This window comes from Poromitra crassiceps, assembly GCF_964638095.1.
Source record: "Poromitra crassiceps genome assembly, chromosome: 2".
NCBI classification, from domain to species: domain Eukaryota; kingdom Metazoa; phylum Chordata; class Actinopteri; order Beryciformes; family Melamphaidae; genus Poromitra; species Poromitra crassiceps.
The window spans coordinates 9,357,564-9,381,299 of record NC_139624.1 but is presented as its reverse complement, the minus strand read 5'-3'; the positions used below and the strand labels follow the sequence as shown (position 1 = coordinate 9,381,299).

The window sequence follows — 23,736 nt, the reverse complement described above, 5'->3', positions numbered from 1 at the left end:
CGAGAGCAGGCGAGCACAGTCAGGCGAGGCGTCAACAAGTCGAACACCCCCGACGGCACACTCGCTGCTGCTTTTCTTCTTCTACAGTTTGGTTTAACAGCGGTTTGTAAACAAATTAAAACATGCATTAGCGCCACCCACACTCACTGCTCAAATAACACAGATCTTCAGATTCCTTATTTTTATTTTAATGTAGGCATTCCAGGTGGTATTTATGTAAAATATGGAGTGACAGCTTGGAATAGATATAAAATTGAAGTTTCTACACTTCACTGTGGGTTTGTGATGCACCTGTGTTGAACCAATGGGCGCTCAGCTTGATGCGTTTCTCGTCATCCTCTGTCATCCACAGTCGGGCGCAGTTGGTGGGGAGCAACTGCGGCGCCTCGCTCCAAATCTGCACCCGCCTCGCTCTCGCGAGAGTCACGTGACTCACGCAGTCGGGCAGGACGGAGCAAGTCGGACAACTTTCTAACCATCATGCAACGGGGCAAGCAAGGCGCTGGTCGAATCTGCGCAGAATTTGCTCATCTCAAACGAGCCTTATGACACATGAGGCGGGGCGTGGCTGGCAGACTATGACACATGAGGAGGGATGTGGCTGGCAGACTATGACACATGAGGCGGGGTGTGGCTGGCAGACATTAGGCTCGTTTGAGATGAGCAAATTCTGCGCAGATTCGACCAGCGCCTTGCTTGCCCCGTTGCATGATGGTTAGAAAGTTGTCCGACTTGCTCCGTCCTGCCCGACTGCGTGAGTCACGTGACTCTCGCGAGAGCGAGGCGGGCGCAGATTTGGAGCGAGGCACCGCAGTTGCTCCCCACCACACTACTCCCCACCAACTGCGCCCGACTGCGGATGACAGAGGATGATGAGAAACGCATCAAGCTGAGCGCCCATTGGTTCAACACAGGTGCATCACAAACCCACAGTGAAGTGTAGAAACTTCAATTTTATATCTATTCCAAGCTGTCACTCTACATTTTACATAAATACCACCTGTAATGCCTACATTAACAATAAAATAAGTAATCTGAAGGGCTGGGTCATTTGAGCAGTGAGTGTGGGTGGCGCTAATGCATGTTTTAATTTGTTTACAAACCGCTGTTAAACAAAACTGTAGAAGAAGAAAAGCAGCAGTGAGTGTGCTGTCGGGGGTGTTCGACTTGTTGACGCCTCGCCTGACTGTGCTCGCCTGCTCTCGTCTGCTTTCCAGGCGAGGCGGCAGTCAACTCAAACGAGCCTTATGACACATGAGGAGGGGTGTGGCTGGCAGACTATGACACATGAGGCGGGGTGTGGCTGGCAGACTATTGACACATGAGGAGGGGTGTGGCTGGCAGACTATAGGCTCGTTTGAGATGAGCAAATTCTGCGCAGATTCGACCAGCGCCTTGCTTGCCCCGTTGCATGATGGTTAGAAAGTTGTCCGACTTGCTCCGTCCTGCCCGACTGCGTGAGTCATGTGACTCTCGCGAGAGCGAGGCGGGCGCAGATTTGGAGCGAGGCGCCGCAGTTGCTCCCCACCAACTGCGCCCGACTGTGGATGACAGAGGATGACGAGAAACGCATCAAGCTGAGCGCCCATTGGTTCAACACAGGTGCATCACAAACCCACAGTGAAGTGTAGAAACTTCAATTTTATATCTATTCCAAGCTGTCACTCCATATTTTACATAAATACCACCTGGAATGCCTACATTAAAATAAAAATAAGGAATCTGAAGGGCTGTGTTATTTGAGCAGTGAGTGTGGGTGGCGCTAATGCATGTTTTAATTTGTTTACAAACCGCTGTTAAACAAAACGGTAGAAGAAGAAAAGCAGCAGTGAGTGTGCTGTCGGGGGTGTTCGACTTGTTGACGCCTCGCCTGACTGTGCTCGCCTGCTCTCGCCTACTTTCCAGGTGAGGCGGCAGTCATCTCAAACGAGCCTTATGACACATGAGGAGGGGTGTGGCTGGCAGACTATGACACATGAGGAGGGGCGTGGCTGGCAGACTATGACACATGAGGAGATTGACACATGAGGAGGGGCGTGGCTGGCAGACTATGACACATGAGGCGGGGTGTGGCTGGCAGACTAGGACACATGAGGCGGGGCGTGGCTGGCAGACTATGACACATGAGGTGGGGTGTGGCTGGCAGACTAGGACACATGAGGCGGGGCGTGGCTGGCAGACTAGGACACATGAGGCGGGGCGTGGCTGGCAGACTATGACACATGAGGTGGGGTGTGGATGGCAGACTATGACACATGAGGCGGGGTGTGGCTGGCAGACTATGACAGATGAGGCGGGGTGTGGCTGGCAGACGACACATGAGGCGGGGCGTGGCTGGCAGACTAGGACACATGAGGCGGGGCGTGGCTGGCAGACTAGGACACATGAGGCGGGGTGTGGCTGGCAGACTATGACACATGAGGCGATGTGTGGCTGGCAGACTAGGACACATGAGGCGGGGCGTGGCTGGCAGACTATGACACATGAGGCGATGTGTGGCTGGCAGACTATGACACATGAGGCAGGGTGTGGATGGCAGACTATGACACATGAGGTGGGGTGTGGATGGCAGACTATGACACATGAGGCGGGGTGTGGCTGGCAGACTATGACACATGAGGCGGGGTGTGGCTGGCAGACTATGACACATGAGGCGGGGTGTGGCTGGCAGACTATGACACATGAGGCGATGTGTGGCTGGCAGACTATGACACATGAGGCGATGTGTGGCTGGCAGACTAGGACACATGAGGCGATGTGTGGCTGGCAGACTAGGACACATGAGGCGGGGCGTGGCTGGCAGACTATGACACATGAGGCGATGTGTGGCTGGCAGACTATGACACATGAGGCAGGGTGTGGCTGGCAGACTATGACACATGAGGCGGGGTGTGGATGGCAGACTATGACACATGAGGCGGGGTGTGGCTGGCAGACTATGACACATGAGGCGGGGTGTGGCTGGCAGACTATGACACATGAGGCGGGGTGTGGCTGGCAGACTATGACACATGAGGCGATGTGTGGCTGGCAGACTATGACACATGAGGCGATGTGTGGCTGGCAGACTAGGACACATGAGGCGATGTGTGGCTGGCAGACTAGGACACATGAGGCGATGTGTGGCTGGCAGACTAGGACACATGAGGCGATGTGTGGCTGGCAGACTAGGACACATGAGGCGATGTGTGGCTGGCAGACTATGACACATGAGGCGATGTGTGGCTGGCAGACTAGGACACATGAGGCGATGTGTGGCTGGCAGACTAGGACACATGAGGCGATGTGTGGCTGGCAGACTATGACACATGAGGCGATGTGTGGCTGGCAGACTATGACACATGAGGCGATGTGTGGCTGGCAGACTAGGACACATGAGGCGATGTGTGGCTGGCAGACTATGACACATGAGGCGATGTGTGGCTGGCAGACTATGACACATGAGGCGATGTGTGGCTGGCAGACTATGACACATGAGGCGATGTGTGGCTGGCAGACTATGACACATGAGGCGATGTGTGGCTGGCAGACTAGGACACATGAGGCGATGTGTGGCTGGCAGACTAGGACACATGAGGAGGGATGTGGATGGCAGACTATGACACATGAGGCGGGGCGTGGCTGGCAGACTATGACACATGAGGATGGATGTGGTGGAGGGTAAAACAGGATAAACCACCTTATTTTTACTATTAGCCTAATTGTCACTACAGGCTGACTGAAGTACAAGTGATGGGAGGTATTGCATTTGTACACTAGGTGGCAGGCTAACATCTCAACCCTATAGTGCAGGGGTTTTCAAAGTGTGGGAGAGTGAGCCTTGCCTCAGAGAATATAGACAGCTGCCCCCCCCCCCCCCCCCCCCCCCAATTATTATTGCCATTATTACTATTATTGTTGTATGCTCCACTCAGGCACAAGAACGAGTTACAAAACTGTTGTAAACTTCTTTATCCTATTATGATTTTAAAACATCTTCATCCTTCTTTTTGTATTTGGATGTATGTATGTATGTATGTATGTATGTATGTATGTATGTATGTATATATGTGCACTTTAAATGAGTTCTTATGAGGCATTGGCATACTGAATTCTGATAAGTACACAGAGCCTCCTCTTGTGGTTCTTAAACGAGGCTGCAACTTAAGTGATATGTGCAGTTAAGTTCAGATCTTCCTCCTCTAAATATATATATATATATTTCTTTTTTTTTATTATGATCAGATGTATGTGGTACTGTAGTCAGCAGATTGTAGTTTTTAGCAAGTGTGTCAGTTTTGTTTGTGAAAATTAGATCTATCTTTGTTTGGGAGGTGTCAGTCACTCTGGTTGGTTGTTCAACCAGAGTAATATATAATATACTGTGTGCACACACGCACACACACACGCACGCACGCATGCACGCACACACGCGCACACACACGCACGCACACGTACGCACACACACACACACACACACACACACACACACACACACACACACACACGCACGCACACGCACACACACACACACACACACATACACACACACACACACACACACACACACACTCACATACACACACACACTTCCTGTGACACTGGTTGGCTAGTCAGTGTCTGTGGTCTCTGTGCTGCTCATTTTCCTGTACGACCTTGAGTGACTGTGACTTACTGGTACACAGACGTACTGTAACTCTGTATGACTTGCTGACACACAGAGCTAACTTTCTCTGTGCGTTCAGAACAGGAACGCTGACCTGCCATGTCGAGATGAAGCGGGTCAGGGAGGCTCATGGTGACAGATAAGGGGCTCTCGTCGCCATGGCGACAGCGTTGCCGGTGTGTTTCCACGGCGCCATCAGCAAGCATGAGTGTGAGGAGCTGCTGGGGAAGAAGGGAAAGGATGGAGCCTACCTGATCAGAGACAGCGAGACCATCCAGGGAGCCATGTGCCTGTGTGTCTAGTGAGTATTCAAGTCTGCAGGTTGGCAGCCAATAGGGTTGTAGGAACGAGACTGAACAACCGATGAATGTTATATAGCATTTTAAAAAGTATAAGCTAGAACTATCACCACTGATCTAGAAGAAGGCGGTCGAGCTAACAGTGGTTCTCAACAGGGTCCGGGGACCACCACGGGTCCTTAAGGGGGTTCCAGGCGGTCCCCAGGAAATTGATGAAGTGTTAACTCAGTAATCAGTAAATCAGTATTACTTTATTTACAAGATTTTAACACAGAGGCTACTGTAGATTAATCACTGTTTTGATCACAGTTCCTCTGTTACAGTATCTATCTGCCTGCAATACAGACAGACAGTCATGTAATTCTGGACAAAGTCGTGTCTGTCAATAAAATATTCTCACATATGGATACTTCAAACTTCTACCAGAGCGTATTTTAAATGAGTATTTGCACTTTAGGAATGGAGTCTGTGTACGTGTTCCACCTTTCTGAACTTGGCTGAATAGTGTGCTGTGGCTGCCTGGTAATGTCGTCAGCAGCGTTAGACTTCCCTTTATTAGGCCTACTAGAAATATCGCCTTGTGGTTCTATGCTTCCGCCAACAAGTCAGCAGTCTACGTCTGTCCAGACTCACACGAGCACAAACACCTTGAAGCCCACAGCGCAGTGTTGTGGCCATTCATACGCCCCCTTTCCTCTAGCCCCACCCCTTACCCCACCACAGTCCTTCCCAGCAACCAGAGCTACCTATCCCCTCTCTCTAAGCACCCCTCCAGCCCCGAGCAGAGCTACCTCTCCCCTCTCTCTAAGCACCCCTCCAGCCCCGAGCAGAGCTACCTATCCCCTCTCTCTAAGCACCCCTCCAGCCCCGAGCAGAGCTACCTATCCCCTCTCTCTAAGCACCCCTCCAGCCCCGAGCAGAGCTACCTATCCCCTCTCTCTAAGCACCCCTCCAGGCCCGACACAGGGCTGTCAAACTCATCTTACTTCACAGGCCACATGCAACCCAATTTGGTCTCGGAGTGGGCCAGACAAAGAAAATCAATAATAACCTATACATGAGAAAACCTCCAAATGTTCCTGATTCTTTTAGGGTGCTTTCACACACTCGCGTGTGCCTCAGGGCTCCATATTAGGTCCAACTTTGTTCTCTGTGTATATAAATGATTTAGCTATCTCTGTTGGTGGCTCACTCATTCACCTTTATGCCGACGACACCATTCTGTACGCCTCTGGCCCTACCCCAGATGCTGTAGTCACAACTCTCCAGTCTAGTTTCAACAGCAACAGGTTTTCTCCTCCCTACGCCTCATGTTAAACACCTCTAAGACCAAGGTCATGTGGTTCAGTAAAAAGGGCCCTGTGCTCATGTCACCTCCTCTGATCAGTACCCTCAATGGAGCGACCCTATAGAGCAGGTCTCTGAATATAAATATCTGGGCATATGGCTGGACAACACTCTGTCATTTTCTCAGCATATCAACAAGTTGCAAGCCAAGGTCAAATCAAAAATTGGCTTTCTCTATAGAATGCGCTGCTCTTTCACTCTCTCTGCTAGACTCACCCTGGTTAAAATGACAGTTCTTCCCATGTTAGACTATAGTGACACCATCTACCGATCTGCCTGCAAAACTACTCTGCAGAAGCTTGATGTTATCTATCACTCTGCCATCCGTTTCGCTACAAATGCCCCTTTCAGAACTCACCACTGCACTTTATATTCCTCTGTAAACTGGCCATCCCTACACACCCGTCGCGAAATACACTGGTTCATGCTAATTTACAAAACTCTCCTTGGTCTGTCACCCCCCTACCTGTGTAGTTTGCTGCAAATTGCACCTGCCGCATACAACACCCGTTCTGCTAACCTCATCCTGCTAAAAATCCCCAAAACTCATTCTGTAATCGGTCAGTGGTCATTCCAATCTGCCGTGCCCACAGACTGGAATGGCTTACAAAAACACTAAAACTGGACAATTTCATCTCCAAGTCAGCTTTCAAGGACTCTATCATGGACATATTCACTGACACCTGCAACTGCTTCCTGAACTAGTTCTTATCCCCTGCCTGTCTGCTCCGACTGTTTTTGTTTTATTTGCTCCGTCTGTCTTGCTATGTTTTAACTGTGTTTTAACTTGTGTTTTAATTTGTTCTAAGTAACTTTGTATTTATTTTATCCCCTACCCCCTATCCCTCAAAAGGCTGTGCCTTCTGGCAGGTCGCCATTGTAAATAAGAATTTGTTCTTAATGACTTACCTGGTTAAATTCAGAACCACACTTGTCCCCAAATTGACCCCAGGTGCGATTCGTTTCATGAGTGTGAACGTTGTCTTCCGTTACAGGGTCCACTTGAAAAGGTGGCCTGGATAACGCTTTGGCGTGCCCGGGAAAGGAACGCCAACCGTTTCCGAATCACATAAACAACACACGGGCGAGGATACATTCCAGGCGTAGTTGATGATGCAAGTGCACTCTGCAAGTGTTCCGTTCCGTTCCCGAGCACAAAATATATTTTGTAATGTGAAAGTTGACGAGTGGGGGAGAGGAGGAAGGGGGGGGGGGGGGGGGGGGGGGGGGGGGAATCATGCCCGGGTGCGGACGTGAACGGAATGAAAGCAATCGTGAGAAAGCACCCTTAGGGTAAAAAATTACAGCAACAACATTCTAAGAATATGTTTTCACGTAGTGTTAGCTCACCATCAAACAAATTATAGATTGTAGTCTGTAACTTTGCATTACAATTGATGTCAACTGTGCAATTCTCTATAGTCAAGGGTAATGAAAATATTTGACCATTTAGTGATGGAGACACAAGTGAAAAATACATACGGCTGGGGGCCAAAACCGGCCCGCCAAAGGGTCCAATCCGGCCCACAGGATGACTTTGCAAAGTGTAAAAAATTGCACTGAGAAGTCCTTCAATCCAATGTGATGCACTTGTGAAGGCTAACAGGTACCAGGTTTCAGGAGCAAGTTAAGAATCAAGTAGCCTATTCATGTTTTCTGTATTCATCAGTCTTTTCATTACCCTTGACTATAGAAAATGGCACAGTTGACATATAAATTTGCTTATTAATCAAGAATAAAACATGTATAACTGTGTTCATGAATTACTTACTAATGCTTAGTAGTGTATGAACAATGCTTTATAAATGATGAATTAAGTATTTAGTAATACAGTACTTAATGAATGCTTAAAACAATATTGCATTTAAAAGTCTTAGATATTTACTGTTCTATTTAGAAAAATATTAAATTAATATTGGAGTCTTGATTTCTTCTGACTTGACTTGCTGTTCTACAGAATTGGGACAAAGTTGACTTGACTGTCTGATGAAGAGCTTTGCTCGAAACGTCACATTTTCTTTGGGTGTTTGAAATAAAAATCACAAACTAGGAGCCCTTGCAGTGTGCGAGCTTTTTATTCATTTTTCACTTATTGTTCACCTTTGAGCTCAGCACCTGCCCAACTTGGCTTTTGGATGTGCGTGTATCCTCTCTGATACAAAGTTGACTTGGTCACATCTCTACCAATAGTACTCAATCTCCACACAGGATCATTTACATTTCATCTAAAGATTATTATATTATATATATTTTCGACATCACAGACTTTCTTTCATTGTTGTTGTTGTTGTTGTTGTTGTTGTAGTTGTAGTAATGTGTGTCCTGTCTATCTCTGCAGTAAAAAGCATGTGGTGTATACCTACAGACTGCTTCAGACACGCACTGGACACTATACTATGCAGGTAGGCATGCACACACACACACACACGCACGCACGCACGCACACACACACACACACACACACACACACACACACACACACACACACACACACACACATACACACACACACACACACACACACACACAGACAGCCTTACCCTCTCATCAACATCTTATCCAACAACTTCTCAACATCAGTCTTCTGCTTAAATGTTTGTAAAGAACAGTAGTCAAATATAAACAGTGAAGTTGATCCTATGTGTGAATTTCTTTCCAAAGCCTTTGTCTTTCCATCAAGACAAAGGGCGACTATAAGAATCAGAAATATGAAATCATTTGGATTTGTTTAACACTTTGTTGGTCTCTACATAATTCCATTATGTAGGTGACATCCTGAAATAAGGGTAGATGTGTTCATTGTACTTCTGTCCTCCCCCCTCTCTCACATTCCCCCTGCTCTCCTTCCCCTGCACCCTCCCACCTCTCCTTCTCTGTTCTCTCCTCCTCCACATTTCCCATTTTCTCCCCACCCTCGCCCTAATCCGGGCCCGTATCCTACTCCCTCCCTCCACCCTAGACCCTACCTCTACTCTACCTCCCCTGTACCCTTCCACCTCTCCTTCTCTGTTCTCTCCTCCTCTCTGTCCTCTCCCCTCTCTCACATTCCTGCTGCTCTCCTTCCCCTGCGCCCTCCCACCTCTCCTTCTCTGTTCTCTCCTCCTCTCTGCCCTCTCCTCCCTCTCACATTCCCCCTGCTCTCCCTCCCCTGCACCCTCTCCTTCTCTGTTCTCTCCTCCTCCACATTTCCCATTTCCCCCCACCGTCGCCCTAATCCGGGCCCGTATCCTACTCCCTCCCCTCCCCCAACCCTAGACCCTACCCCTACCCTGGCTCTCCCTCCCCTGCACACTCATCTCTCCTCCTCTGTTCTCTCCTCCTCCACATTTCCTATTTTCTCCCCACCTCCCCCCTCTCCTCCCTCTCCCTCCCTCCTCCACTCTCCTGCTTTCTTCAAATGTTCAAATGTTATCTTTATTCTGTATATTCTTGTTACTGTGTGTTAGCTAGAATCAGCTAGACATACTTTCTGTGAAGCCCTCTGAGACATGCTTGTGAATTAGGGCTATATAAATAAACTTGACTTGACTTGACTTGACTTCTGTCTCATTTTTCCTTGCCTTGAGGACGACATGAGTAAAAAGTGGCTCATCTTACCCCACTCTCCCCTACTACTAAACTGTACATACTGTAGTTGAGTAGACGTTTTCACAGAATTGTGTTGCTAGGATATACAGCTTGAAACCTAGCTTATTTCCTGTTAGCTATTGTACTAGCAAACACTGCAACAGGAAGTTAGCTATGAGCAATTTGGAATGTTTATGTTGTCAAGTTAAAACCGTCTATAGTTGTTCAGCTTTCTTATATGTTGTAGTTTTCCCCCATTCTTATATATTGTAGTTTTTCCCTTCTTATTGTGTTTTCTCTTCCTGCACGTTTGTTGTTGTTGTTGCTGTTGTTTGTTGACTGCAGGCAGCGACAGGAGTGGAGGAGAAGTGCTTCAAGACGCTGGAGGATCTGATCCGTCATTATAAGAGGAAGAACCAGGGCCTGACCATGCACCTCCGCCACTCTCTGAAGAGGAAGACAGCCCTGCTCATACGCCCCCCACCCACAGCAGCTGAGGACCAGCCTGAGTATGCGAGTAAGTCACACTAAAACCACACACACACACACACACACACACACACACACACACACACACACACACACACAGACACACACACACACACACACACACACACACACACACACACAGACACACACACACAGACACACACACACACACACACACACACACACACAGGGCCGGCTCTAGCCATTTTGGTGCACAAGGTGAGATTTGACCACATTAACATCACACATCAAAATACCACGCGGTATACCACAAGGAAAATAGCGCTGGTGTGTGGGAGTGAATGGAGCGCTATCCCCCGTGAAGGGCGTGGCCTATTTCATGCAGTGTATCTATTGTCAATATACCTAGGAAATCCAGACATCCCCTGAATGCCCTACATCTCTAGTTTGTGGTTGTAAAGTTAAGGTTCTGAGTATCCTAGAGCAGTGATTCCCTGGCCGCGCTCCACTAGTGGGCCGTGGACAGTGGTGTAGTGGAGGGTATAGACGCAGGTAGACGACGTCTATACCTACTTATTTGTCAGACGGCTTTGCGTCTACTCACTTCTAAATCTCCTTTGATGCGCATCATTCAAGTTTTTTCTCTTTTCTGCCCACCAGACGTGTGCCCGAAGCGGCTCTCCGCTCTGCTCCACTAAACAAATCAGCCTGTGTATTTTCACTGTTTGAGTTGCGTCAAGCAGCACAGAGCAGATCGAGCTGAGCAGGAATTCACGAGAATAATAAAATAAAACATCCTGTCGATTTTCAAAATAAAACCTGTTACTGTATGTCAGGAGAGAAACAGTCACACATTGGGGGGTTGCAATTTAGCCTGCTTTCTATAATAATGCATCCCTCAATTACTTGAATGCTTCTATTATTTTGGCAGCTACTTTGGTTCAAATTAACTTAGTTGGTTTGGAATTTGGTGACCTAATTGTTCTCATTGTTACATTGTAGCCTATAATTCAATCAAAATGTTGTTTGTGCCTCCCGGGGGTTTCCTTCACATAGGAACCCCTTCACCAAAACATGCAATATCCTGGTTGCTGATGTGGTGCCTCCTCTGGTCGTTAGGGGCGCCTGTTTGGAGGGATTTTTTTGTTTTTGTAGACACCAATAATGACTGCCCAGCAAAAGTAGTTGAAACTAGTAAGTATAGTCACATATACATACACACACACATATATATATATATATATATATATATATATATATATATATATATATATATATATATATATATATATATATATATATATATAATATATATATATATATATATATATATATATATATATATATATATATATATATATATATATGTAGTGACCAAAATGGTGTATAGCCACACTTAACAGTTTGTAATCTGGATCCTGCAGGTAAGTGCCCAAATGAACGGACAGAAGGCTGATTTACCAAAAGTATTAAGTTTATTACAATAATTTCCAAATAAAAAGGCAATTAAATAACAGTTGTGTTTGCTACACAGTAGCAAAAGGTCTGGGCTGGGCGACAGCGCAATATACGGGGCACGGAAGGCCCTTCGGCGGCGGCCAAAATAACGGGTGCTATTAGGGTAGCACAGTATCTAGAACCCAATAAATAAGCATGCTAGTAATAGAATCCCCAAAGGGCAAATAGTCACGGCACACGTAAGAAATCACAAACGGGATATAAGGATATCCACAGGGAATCAAAAGGTTGGTCAACACAGCAACCAAGTTATAATAAGGGGTAACTACTGTAGGTTTGTACTGAGCCACTAATCCCAGTTGGTTAGAAGATCAAGAAGGTATTGCACAGCTCCGGACAGTATATTGCACGAAGCCCAGTTATGTGACGTAAAAGGTACTAAATGAAAACAGTTGATGAAATAAACAAAAAGGCCCAATATAACTCGATATAGGGAAAAAACAGTGACAGTCTTTTGAAGGCACTCCTGTAGCTACCACGAGCAGGCCCGGCTCCAGACCCAAGTTACAGAGGGGGCCTGCCACTAGCTTGGGGGGGCCAAGCTACCCAAGGGGGGTCCGGGGGGATTCTCCCCCGGAAGAAGATTTTGTACATTTTAAAGTAAAATTCGTCAACCTGGTGCATTTGAGAGCAAAATGAAGAGGCTAAATCTGTGAAGAACTACACACATCTCTAATGTGTTGTGACTTTACAAATAATTAGGCCTAAACAATTAATATTAAGTGTATTTACACATTGTGCACAAATTGCATTCATTGCGACAAATTTACAATAGTTAATATCCAGCCAGAATCATTGCAAATGGATGTTCAAAGTAACAGTTAGCAATAGCATTCAGTTAATCAATGCCTGATGACAGCCAGATTCCATGTTAAACTTTAAAACAGAAAAACGGAAAAACGTTTAGCAAAAAAAAAAAAAAAAAATTTTTTTTTTTTTTTTGGAATGGGGGGGCCAGTTTGTTGAATGGGGGGGCCCGGCCCGGTCAGGCCCGCCCCTAGCGCCGGGCCTGACCACGAGTACTACACCTACCCCCAGCGGCAATTTCACACTCCACACCCAGGTTGTATTTCTACCGTCAGATGACTGGAACAAACATAAGCTGCATTTCACACTCCACACAGTGTGAAACACAGCTGACTGGAAGAGACGTCACTCCACACCACGGGTTTGTATTGCTACAAGCTGCCAGCAGATGCCTGGACGTGTGATTACAGCATGCAACTGCCTATACGGCGAGCGCAGTTTCTTCGTCTCGGTGCTCACCAACAAACAAATGTTTGGTGTGCTTGCAGTGTGTCTGCACCCTGTCTTCTGTGAGCCGGTAGTGGAAAGGGAGAGCTCTGTTTCCCTCCCCTCTAAATAACATGGCTTCCCTCCCCTGGGTCCTAAAGGCAACCCTGTTACATATTGTAACAAATCATGTATTCGTCCACAGGAACCAGGAGACAGTAGTTGGTACAGGGCTTTTATTCACAGGCTCATTCTATTCTATTAGCTTCCAGCGGTAGCCTTGCTGCTAGCTCCACACACGACCACTCTAGCTCATTCCCTAGCTTGACTGACCATGCCTCCTACACGATGGTCACATACACCCCTTCCCCCCAGGAACAACCCCCACACATCAGTTCCTAGCTAAACACGGAAACACCACATTACCTGTAATTACCTGGATCGCTACATACTCCTCACCCAACAAGAAGTCGCGCCCACGCGACACCCACAACCCACACATATCCCCCTGTACCAAAACACACCAACCCCATAACATTTTCCCCCCGTCACCACATCAAATTCTAATTCCCACAAACAGTCCCTTCTTATTACAGCACACCATATTGTCTAGTTTTCATCAGGTACTCCATAATGTCTAGTTTTCCATTATTTCTCTTTTTTCACCAACATTTAAATTCAACCCATCATTTCAATTAACATTCCCCTCACAACATTTCAATTACCACCATTTCCATCCCCCCTTCCAAAGCTTCTGTTCCACCTGAAGCACTCTAGTCCCGCTCAACCCCCAGTGGGGTTAGTCCTCTGCAGTGTAACTCTTTTCGGTCCCCCCTCGGTGCCCCACAGTCATCACACGCACTGCAGTATCTCCACACGTCCTCCTCGCGTCCGGCCCAGTAGAAAAGTGCACGAACATTGCGGGGCATCTTCTCAGGCTCGTCATGCCCCTTACCACTGTGGCCCCTGTGCGCCCACCGCACAACCAACCCCCGCAGGTATCTGGGCACAACCGTCTGCCTCCCCTTTACCCCGTGCCCTGTTCTCTCCAACAGCCCATCTTCATCCAGACGCAGGTCGGTAAACATGTTCCACAGTCCCTTCGTGGGACCGGAACACAGGTGAGTCTCCTCCACGGGGGGCCGCCACCCACGCAAGCACTGGACCGATCTCCGCGTCCTCCGCCTGCCTGCGTTTCCACTCACCCACGACGACATCCATGATGGTCACGCCGTCGTCCTCCAGGTCCACATCTGGACAGTCCTCCTCGTCTTCCTCCACCTCCTGCACTCGGTCGTCCTCCCGCCCCCCTCCCCCAGGGGGCGGCGTGTTCAGGACAGCAGGGGGAACACAACCGGCCTCGATCTCCACCTCGGCTTTCCGCACAGCAACCGTGGGGGGCGCAGTGCAGTTTCTGGCTAAGTGCTCAGGCGAACGGCAAGTCCAGCAGAGTCTCACCTGCCCGCCGCCTGCACGTCTCTCTTGTCCCGCTGTCCTCTGGTCCCCGACAGCCTTTCGACACTCTCTGGCCAAGTGTCCAATCGCGCCGCATGCCCAGCAGGCTCCCTGCTGTCCATATCATTGTCCCGCGTACCTGGTCTGTTCCCCGGGACCGCTGCGACACCATCTCGCTAAGTGCCCCGGTTTCCCGCATGTCCAACACAGTCTCTTTTGCGGCTCCGAGTGGGGCCCGTGCTCAACCGTGACGTGGTATACAGTGATGCTATTGACGTTTGGTTCAAGCGCGTCGATTTGGGTAGGGTTGCTAGGGTCAAGACCCTACCAACATTTCAGGGTGTCCAATTGTCCCTACCAACTTTTAAGCAACCTTATTTGCATTATCTTTGGAGTGCAGTTATATAGGTAATTTAGATTGTCTTCCCATATTTTGCAAGGATATAATTGACCCGACCATTATTGAGTGAAATTAGTTTGCAATATGTTCAAAGTTACATTTACCCCTGTTTTTCACAACTGAATGGGCAGTCAAAAAAAATTAGCCGAAACTCACGTTTGATTGGCTCATTTGGCTGATGACCAAACAAACGCCCACCCACACACATGGCTCTGACACACACTAACATGCCGACATGCCGCCTCCTCGCCCTCCCGCTCGGAAAAAGAGAGACATCAGAAGCTATTTTGAGCGTCCCCATACAGCAACTGTAAGTAACGAACACACCACTAATTTTATTACTGAAAGTCTGACGCGCATCACGCGTCGCATTTGTGCCCCAGGCTGTCAGTCAAACTGTTGAATCAGGCTAGAGGCTGTAGGACTTAGGAAGCGCTGCAGCCACTGTCTTTTGTTATTGTTATTGTTTTGGCTACTATGCACTTTGAGGATGGTGTTGGTTGTTGTTTTGCACTGTTGTATGTATCGATGAGAAACAAGTGTCTGAGGATGCAAGACAAATTTCGGACTCTGTCTGACAATAAAGTAATATCTTATCTTATAACGTTAAACTGTGTGAACCAGCAGAGTATCATTTTACATTACAGCTGCTAACCTGCAAAACGCGAGCAAGAAGATGCTAGAGAAAAGTGTCCTGTCCAGTTACATGCATGTGTACATGTTACATGCATTGTTGTTACATGCATAGACTAAGTAGTATCACCCCCCCCCCAAACTGTGTATCCCCCTATATGAAGCAAGGGGGGAATTCCCCCCATTTTGAAAAATGAATTTCTCCCATGATTTTTTTTTTTTTTTTTTTTTACGTAGGAAACACAGCAGCAACCAAGAGAGAGTGAGAGTGAAGGGACACAGCAGAGAGAGAGTGGAGAGACGGAGCAGCAGCAACCAAGAGAGAGAGAGAGTGAAGGGACACAGCAGAGAGAGAGTGAAGGGACACAGCAGAGAGAGAGTGGAGAGACGGAGCAGCAGCAACCAAGAGAGAGAGAGAGTGAAGGGACACAGCAGAGAGAGAGTGAAGGGACACGGCAGAGAGAGAGTGGAGAGACGGAGCAGCAGCAACCAAGAGAGAGAGAGAGTGAAGGGACACAGCAGAGAGAGAGTGAAGGGACACGGCAGAGAGAGAGTGGAGAGACGGAGCAGCAGCAACCAAGAGAGAGAGAGAGTGAAGGGACACAGCAGAGAGAGAGTGAAGGGACACGGCAGAGAGAGAGTGGAGAGACGGAGCAGCAGCAACCAAGAGAGAGAGAGAGTGAAGGGACACAGCAGAGAGAGAGTGAAGGGACACGGCAGAGAGAGAGTGGAGAGACGGAGCAGCAGCAACCAAGAGAGAGAGAGAGTGAAGGGACACAGCAGAGAGAGAGTGAAGGGACACGGCAGAGAGAGAGTGGAGAGACGGAGCAGCAGCAACCAAGAGAGAGAGAGAGTGAAGGGACACAGCAGAGAGAGAGTGAAGGGACACGGCAGAGAGAGAGTGGAGAGACGGAGCAGCAGCAACCAAGAGAGAGAGAGAGTGAAGGGACACAGCAGAGAGAGAGTGAAGGGACACGGCAGAGAGAGAGTGGAGAGACGGAGCAGCAGCAACCAAGAGAGAGAGAGAGTGAAGGGACACAGCAGAGAGAGAGTGAAGGGACACGGCAGAGAGAGAGTGGAGAGACGGAGCAGCAGCAACCAAGAGAGAGAGAGAGTGAAGGGACACGGCAGAGAGAGAGTGAAGAGACACAGCAGCACCAGCAACCAAGAGAGAGATGTAGAGCACGCTGATGCAACAGGTGCATCTGGTGCATCAGGGTCTGATGATGAGGTGAGGTATGCATGCAGAAATGAGAAAATTTTAAATGAGGCATTCTATAGAACAGAAAGAAAACAAAGTAATGTAGCTATATTTGGACTGGTGGGCTTACTGATGAATGTGAAGATGTTTGGATGCATGCAGAAAACCAGAAAAGGAAGAATACTATAGAACAGAAAGTTGTAATAGGCTGAATGTTGTGTATATTTTGTTGAAATATATTGATGGATATGAAAATGCACTTTCTGTTCCACTGTAATATTACTGGTAAGTGAAAGTTAGTATAATAAGTCAGTGCACATTCTTTTATGCATGGTGTGTGGGTTTCAGTGGCAATGTTTTCTTTCCAAACCGGCTGTTTGTGAAAGAACATGATTAGATGGCTAAACCTACAGTTTGTGTTTGTTAGTTACAATTATGCTGACAGGACACATAAATATGGCTAAAAAAGGTTAAAAGAAACCAATTTTTTTTATTTAAAATGAGATATTCCTCTAAATATGGCTAAAAAAGGAAAAAAAAAAAGCTCCCCTCATGCCGTCCTCGACCCTACCAACTTTGAGACCAAAACGACGCCCTTGGTTTGGTTGCTCCCCTGGAGCGGTGGGAGGGTGGCCCATCTGGACTACTGGCCCCCCTGCGAACGTAAGTGTCCTCTTTCCCAGGTCTACTGTGCATTGGTTTAGCGTCAAGTAGTCCTCCCCCAAGATACAGGGCCCCGCCATCTCCACTACCCATACTGGAAAGTCCACTGTCTGTCCCCCCACAGTTATCATCACGGACCCCCTTCCCCTCATCGGCATCAACTCACCGGATACTGTCCTCAGCAGCTGGTCCGCTGGCTGCTCCAGAAGCGCTCCCTCTGTCATCATGTTGGCGTTCACCAGCGTTGCCGTACACCCCGTGTCCACCAGGGCGAAACAGGACTTCCCTTGCAGGACGACCTGAACATGGCAGCCATTCATCGTGTGCGGCCCGTTCCGCATGCTGACAGCGCCGGCGATGTCGTCTGCTTCGGGGGAAGGCGGAGCCCCACCTCCCCGTCTGTACCGCTGGGCCCCCTCCAACGGTGACGTGGCCATAGGGAATATGACGTAGGGGGCCCGTCTCGCCCCTCTTAGACGGGCCCCGCGCCGTTTCCCTGGTTCCACGCTCCTCCGCGGCACTCTCTGGCCCGATGCCCGGGGCGTCCACAGGTCCAACAGCGCATGGCCCCGGGCCCCCTGGGCTAGGTATTGTCTCGTGGTGTGGGCTGCAGGGTCGCGCTTCGGAGCAGTTGTTCTCCTAACTGGCGCACCGACTCAGATAGCTCCCGCACCATGCTGCTTTGCTCCGCCAACGCACTCTTCCACGCCGGCTCTTCCCGTGGCGGGCTCTCCACTGCCATTCTCGCCACGGGGGCGGCCTCCATCGTGCCGTCCCCCCTGGCCGTCGCCCCCACGATCTCTCTCTCTGATGCCAGCTCCAGCGCCTCCTGCAGCGTCCTTGGGTGTGTCAGCCGGGTCTGGGCGCGCAGCCACTCCGGGGTCAAAGCTCGAACAAACTGATCCCTGGCCAGTTCACTCTGCACCTCTAGCAACATGTCCGTATATGCCCTCCTTGATAGAGTCTCAATGTCATTAGCCAAAACACGCAGTGGCTCGCCAGGCTGCCGGCGTCTGTTACACAGCTCGGCGCGTTGTATACTCGGCAGCTCACACTGGCCGAATCTCCTCTGCAGGGCCCCCACCAGTGCTCCATAGTCACCTCTTTCCCTTGGGCTTAGCAGTAGCAAGCATGCTACCGCGTCGTCCACTAGACACGCCGCTAGCTTTATTCCTTTCTCTTGCTTTGTCCAGCCCTCATCAGCCGCTATCAGTTCGAATTGGGCCTGAAACGCCTCCCAACTCTGCTTACCGGCATACTTCTGCGTCTTGATGGGGACCCGCCCGCCGCTTCTCACTGGCGCCAGCTGCACGGGGTCTCCCTCGGCTTCCGCTGCTCCGCGCACGGGTCCCTGTCTGTTAGAGGGGCTCGGTTCGGCATCGTTCTCCTCCCGCCCGAGGCTCTCCCTCATCCGTCTGTATTCCTCCCTCATCCGTCTGTATTCCCCCCTTACGCCCTCCACCGTATTCCTCATCTCCGCGCACACCGAGGCTTCAGCCTCTTCCATCTCCCTCTTCATCTTCGGGCGGCTCCGTTCCGCACTTTATTCGCTCGAGCCCAAAAGCTGTCGGTTCCAACTTTCTCCGTCGTTCCTCCTCACTCTCTCCCCTCTCGGCCGAATCAGAGGCGTTATCGCTTTACTTTCTGACACCAGTGTAACGAATCATGTATTCGTCCACAGGAACCAGGAGACAGTAGTTGGTACAGGGCTTTTATTCACAGGCTCATTCTATTAGCTTCCAGCGGTAGCCTTGCTGCTAGCTCCACACACGACCACTCTAGCTCATTCCCTAGCTTGACTGACCATGCCTCCTACAGGATGGTCACATACACCCCTTCCCCCCAGGAACAACCCCCTACAATATATATCAAAAAGCGGCCGGGGGAGGGGCATAAATTACAGTCTACCCACTTCTCCAGGGCTGTGGAGGTACTGCACAATGTTAATGTTTTGAGATACAATGTTTGCTGCTTCGTTTGTTGAAACCCCATTTTCTCCTCCAACGTGCATCAGTCAGGCTATTTACTTGACATTAGTTTGAGCTTTTTACCCAGAAGTTTCCATTTTGTTTTGGCCTGTATCACCTGACACTGCGCCTGGACAGCCATGAGAGGGGAACGGAGAAGGGAGTGGGAAGAGAGAGCCTGCAGCCGTGGAGAAACGCAGGTTGAGTGTGCTATAAAAAATTAAAAGGTGATGCTGCTGCTGCTACCCCCTGCTGCTGTCCTGGGTAACAAAAACACAGGTACTAGTGTGACTTTTGATGTAAAAAAAAAGGTAGGCCTATTCACCTTATGTTCAGACCTTACAGTGGACCAAATTCTTCCGGGTCCTTCTAACACTTCCGCCGGTCACGGCGCAAAATAAAAGAGTTGTTTTTGGAGTGGACAGTGAAGGGGTAAAATAAATAACGTAGCCTACTACTTTGAGCCGGTACACAGCAAGCAAGCAAGTATCCACTGTTAGCCAGGTCAGATAACGTTATCGTCGACAATGACGAGCACTTTCTTGTAAAACATACCTCGACTCCAACAAAGAAATCTTCGGATAGTTTCCTCTCCTCCGAGGCAGCGCGAGCCATTAACGTCAATAAAGACCCGCAGACGTTAACGTAATTCCCTGGAATGCGAGACTTAACGAGCCAGTTACATGGCGTTGCATTCTTAGACATTGCCGTTTGCTTTTATTTGGTATGTTACATACAATTGGCTAAATTATTAGTTAATTCAGAGTTAGATGATATTGGAGCAGCGCAGCCATTTTTTATTTTATTTTATTATTATTTTTAGCCGGAAGTCGTAGGACGGCCACAGAACCGGGTCAAATGGGCGTGGCTACATAAGGTGAATAGAAGACCTCAGGCATCTATTGGTACCAAGCATAAGATTCTACCTTGTCGGGAAGGTGGCTAAATAACACTCCAAGCGTGGGTTAAATTTGGGCGAGGGAAAAGGTCAAGGGGTCCCTTGACCTCTCAGCTCAATTTATCTGCATGAATATTGGTTCAGTCGGTAGACATGAGTCTCCCCTCTACAGATAAGGTAGCATTCTTCACACCCTAAATAGCATTAATAGCTTGTGGATTGATTTCTTGCTGTTGTTGCTCATCACAGTTTGTCTCAACAAATGTGTTATGCATGCAAATGCTTCCGATGAGTAAGAGGTGCTGGAAATGTTGGCAATCTGCCTAAATGTTTGTATGTGGATGGATTATTAATTTCCGTTATGCCCAAGTTCACATGCTCTATTAATGAAATAGAAAAAACATAGGGAAATACATCCTCTTAGTCTGGTGTGGTGATCAGAGTTGTGATTAAAGGGTTGACTTGGGTGGGCCCCAGATGATTTTCAGATTTCAAAGTGTGCGGCGGTATTCTTAAAGGAACACTCGGCCCATTTTCAACCAGCTTTGTATCGTTAGAACATCAGTAGTATATCAGAAAACTGTAAACGGTTTTGAAGTCTGTCATTTAATTTGACAGTTATTGAGTGTTAAAGTGTGGACCAGTGACATCACTGGTCCACACTTACTCAAATGAATAACTCATTAACTCAAATCAACTCTCAATAACTGTCAGACTATTCATCATTCATCTAGTTTGACAGTTATTGAGAGTTGATTTGAGTTAATGAGTTATTAATTTGAGTTAGTGTGGACCAGTGATGTCACTGGTCCACACTTTAACACTCAATAACTGTCAAATTAAATGACAGACTTCAAAACAGTTTACAGTTTTCTGATATACTACTGATGTTCTAATGATACAAAGCTGGTTGAAAATGGGCGGAGTGTTCCTTTAAGTTTGGGAACCCCTGTCCTAGAGGTCACAATAAGTCATGTTATACAGTGAGGTCAACTTTCGAAAAATGGTCTCACTACTATGGCTACTATGCGGAATAGCGTCATCCATCGCACACGATTACAATTGGGCTCATTGAATCCACAAGAGTCTCAGCTTTCCAGGCATACCCAATTTATGCAATTCCAAGACTGTTTAGGGACCCAACTATGTAGAACTATTAAAATAGAATAGGTGAAAATAACAAATTTGTACTGTATGCAAAACACGGCATGGGATTAGCATAAAGTGGCTATCTGTAAAGAGGAGACTCGTCGTGGCTACCGATAGAACCCATTCTCATTCAGATATCTTGAGCTGATAGGTCAAGGGACCCCTTTGAAAATGGCCATGTTAGTTTAGCATTTTTTGGGGGTAAAAATTGAGCATAACATTGGAGTGTTATTTAGCCCCCCTTCCCGACAAGCTAGCATGACATGGTACCAATGGATGCATTAAGGACTTCTAGTTTCATATGACACCAGTATCACCCTAGCTTTAAAAAATGAGCCCGCTAGCCTATGAAAGACATATCATGTCATATCGTCCGTTACGCATCAGACCAGCATGGTGCCCCTGGTGACGCAGGAGCCGGCCCACACACACACACACACACACACACACACACACACACACACACACACACACACACACACACACACACACACACACCCACACACACACACACACACACACACACACACCCACACCCACACACACACACACACACACACACACACACACCCACACACACACACACACACACACACACACACACACACACACACACACACCTCTGAAACCACCAAGCCATGCCTGCATCGCTTTCTCTTTCTTTTTAGTTTTTCTTTCTTTTTTTCTTTCTTTCTTTCTTTCTTTCTTTCTTTCTTTCTTTCTTTCTTTCTTTCTTTCTTTCTTTCTTTCTTTCTGTCATGCAGTATCAGTCACAGTGAGTATCTATAGTAGCCTATTTGTACTATGTTATGCTAGACCTTTTTCACACGCTCTGTGCTTTTGTTTAGATGTTGATGTTCAGCAGCCGGACTACGTTGACGTCCTGCCGCTCACAGCAGCTAAAGAAGAAGCTGACTATGAGAGTAAGTAAGTCACCGCAACCTCTGAAGCCACCAAGGCTCTGTCTCTCTTTCTCTTTCTTTCTTTCTTTCTTTCTTTCTTTCTTTCTTTCTTTCTTTCTTTCTTTCTTTCTTTCTTTCTTTCTTTCTTTCTTTCTTTCTTTCTGTCTTTTTAAAATCGTTCATAGTTTTTGAAAATGCCCATACAAATATGTGCATGGAAACCCAATTGATTTTGAGTTTGACCTTTTTCTCTGCTAAACCAAATGACATGGTCTGTGGTTTTGTCTAGATGTTGATGCTGAGCCTCCGGACATTGACGTAGCCGCTCTGACTGTGAGATGTGAACATGCAGAACAAGGAGCAGGTTGAGCTGAACAAGGAGCAGGTTGAGCTGAACAAGGAGCAGGTTGAACTGAACAAGGAGCTGTTGCCAGTAAAGACATCAAGAGTGTCCTGATGGCATTTTGGAAAAATGGAAAAAGTGACAGCGTGTCTTATTGGACCTTTAAGTAATGAAGTCTGGACAAAACGACAGCAGCTCCATAGACTAGATCTTTATTTTCAGGATATGGCATAAGGAATTTCAAGAAATGGACATACATTTTCAAACATAACTTTTGACATGCTTCTACCCCTGCAGTTACAAGCATTTCTTTCCTACTACTCTGTGTCCCAAGCTGTGTTACCCTGCGGCCGGTGTGTCCCAGGACCGACAGAATGTCAGACTTTCACTTGCAGCACACCGAGCATGTTTGGAGCAGTTTATTTGAACTCTGTCCGGAGTCTTTCCTCTCCTGTACATTACATTACATTACATTACATTGTAATGTAATGTAATGTAATGTAATGTAATGTAATGTAATGTAACTCTGTCCGGAGTCTTTCCTCTCCTGTAGTTTGGTTCGTTTGAATGATGACATTTGAACTTGGGTTACCAAAACTCTGCGCAGTGCAATAAACAAGCTACTTCATGTGACTTTGGTTTACAAGCCAGCTGTTTGGCTTCCTCTATTTTATATTTGTAACTTGTTCAGCATCATATATATATATATCTATATATATATATACCGTATATATATATATATATATATATATATATATATATAATGTTGTCACTTGTTGTCACTCAGATAGTTTGGAAAGAAAAATGTCATAGCAAACAAGAGAAAACATGGGGCATTAAATAAATAAGTCACTTTAATAGAAATAAGTGTGTTGACATTGGAAGATGGGGCACCTCCATTCATTGTTGACATGTGGACACAATAAGTTCTATTAGTTTGTTTTTACATATAAGCCCTGTCCCTGTTTATCTGAAGCAAACTTGAGATAGTCTTTGTAAAGTAGTGAGTTGTAAAGTGAACTTATTGAAGACCACCTGTAAGCTCAGAGTGTGTTTAGTCAGCAGG

At 47.5% G+C, this 23,736-nt stretch overlaps 1 protein-coding gene across 2 annotated transcripts; it reads left to right on the top strand.

The window, feature by feature from the left end:
* Positions 1-4,683: 4,683 nt before the first annotated feature.
* Positions 4,684-23,267, top strand: LOC310772259 (SH2 domain-containing protein 1B). 2 transcript variants are annotated; one of them, XM_083632015.1, is made up of 5 exons: positions 4,684-4,946; positions 8,630-8,693; positions 10,204-10,375; positions 22,274-22,348; positions 22,617-23,267. In XM_083632015.1, exons 1-5 carry the CDS (start codon positions 4,804-4,806, stop codon positions 22,694-22,696), a joined length of 534 nt encoding a protein of 177 aa, XP_083488141.1. In that variant the 5' UTR covers positions 4,684-4,803; the 3' UTR covers positions 22,697-23,267. The 2 variants fall into 2 exon arrangements, with proteins under 2 accessions (XP_083488141.1, XP_083488142.1); XM_083632016.1 differs by having other exon boundaries at positions 22,274-22,352.
* The last annotated feature ends 469 nt before the right edge of the window (positions 23,268-23,736 follow it).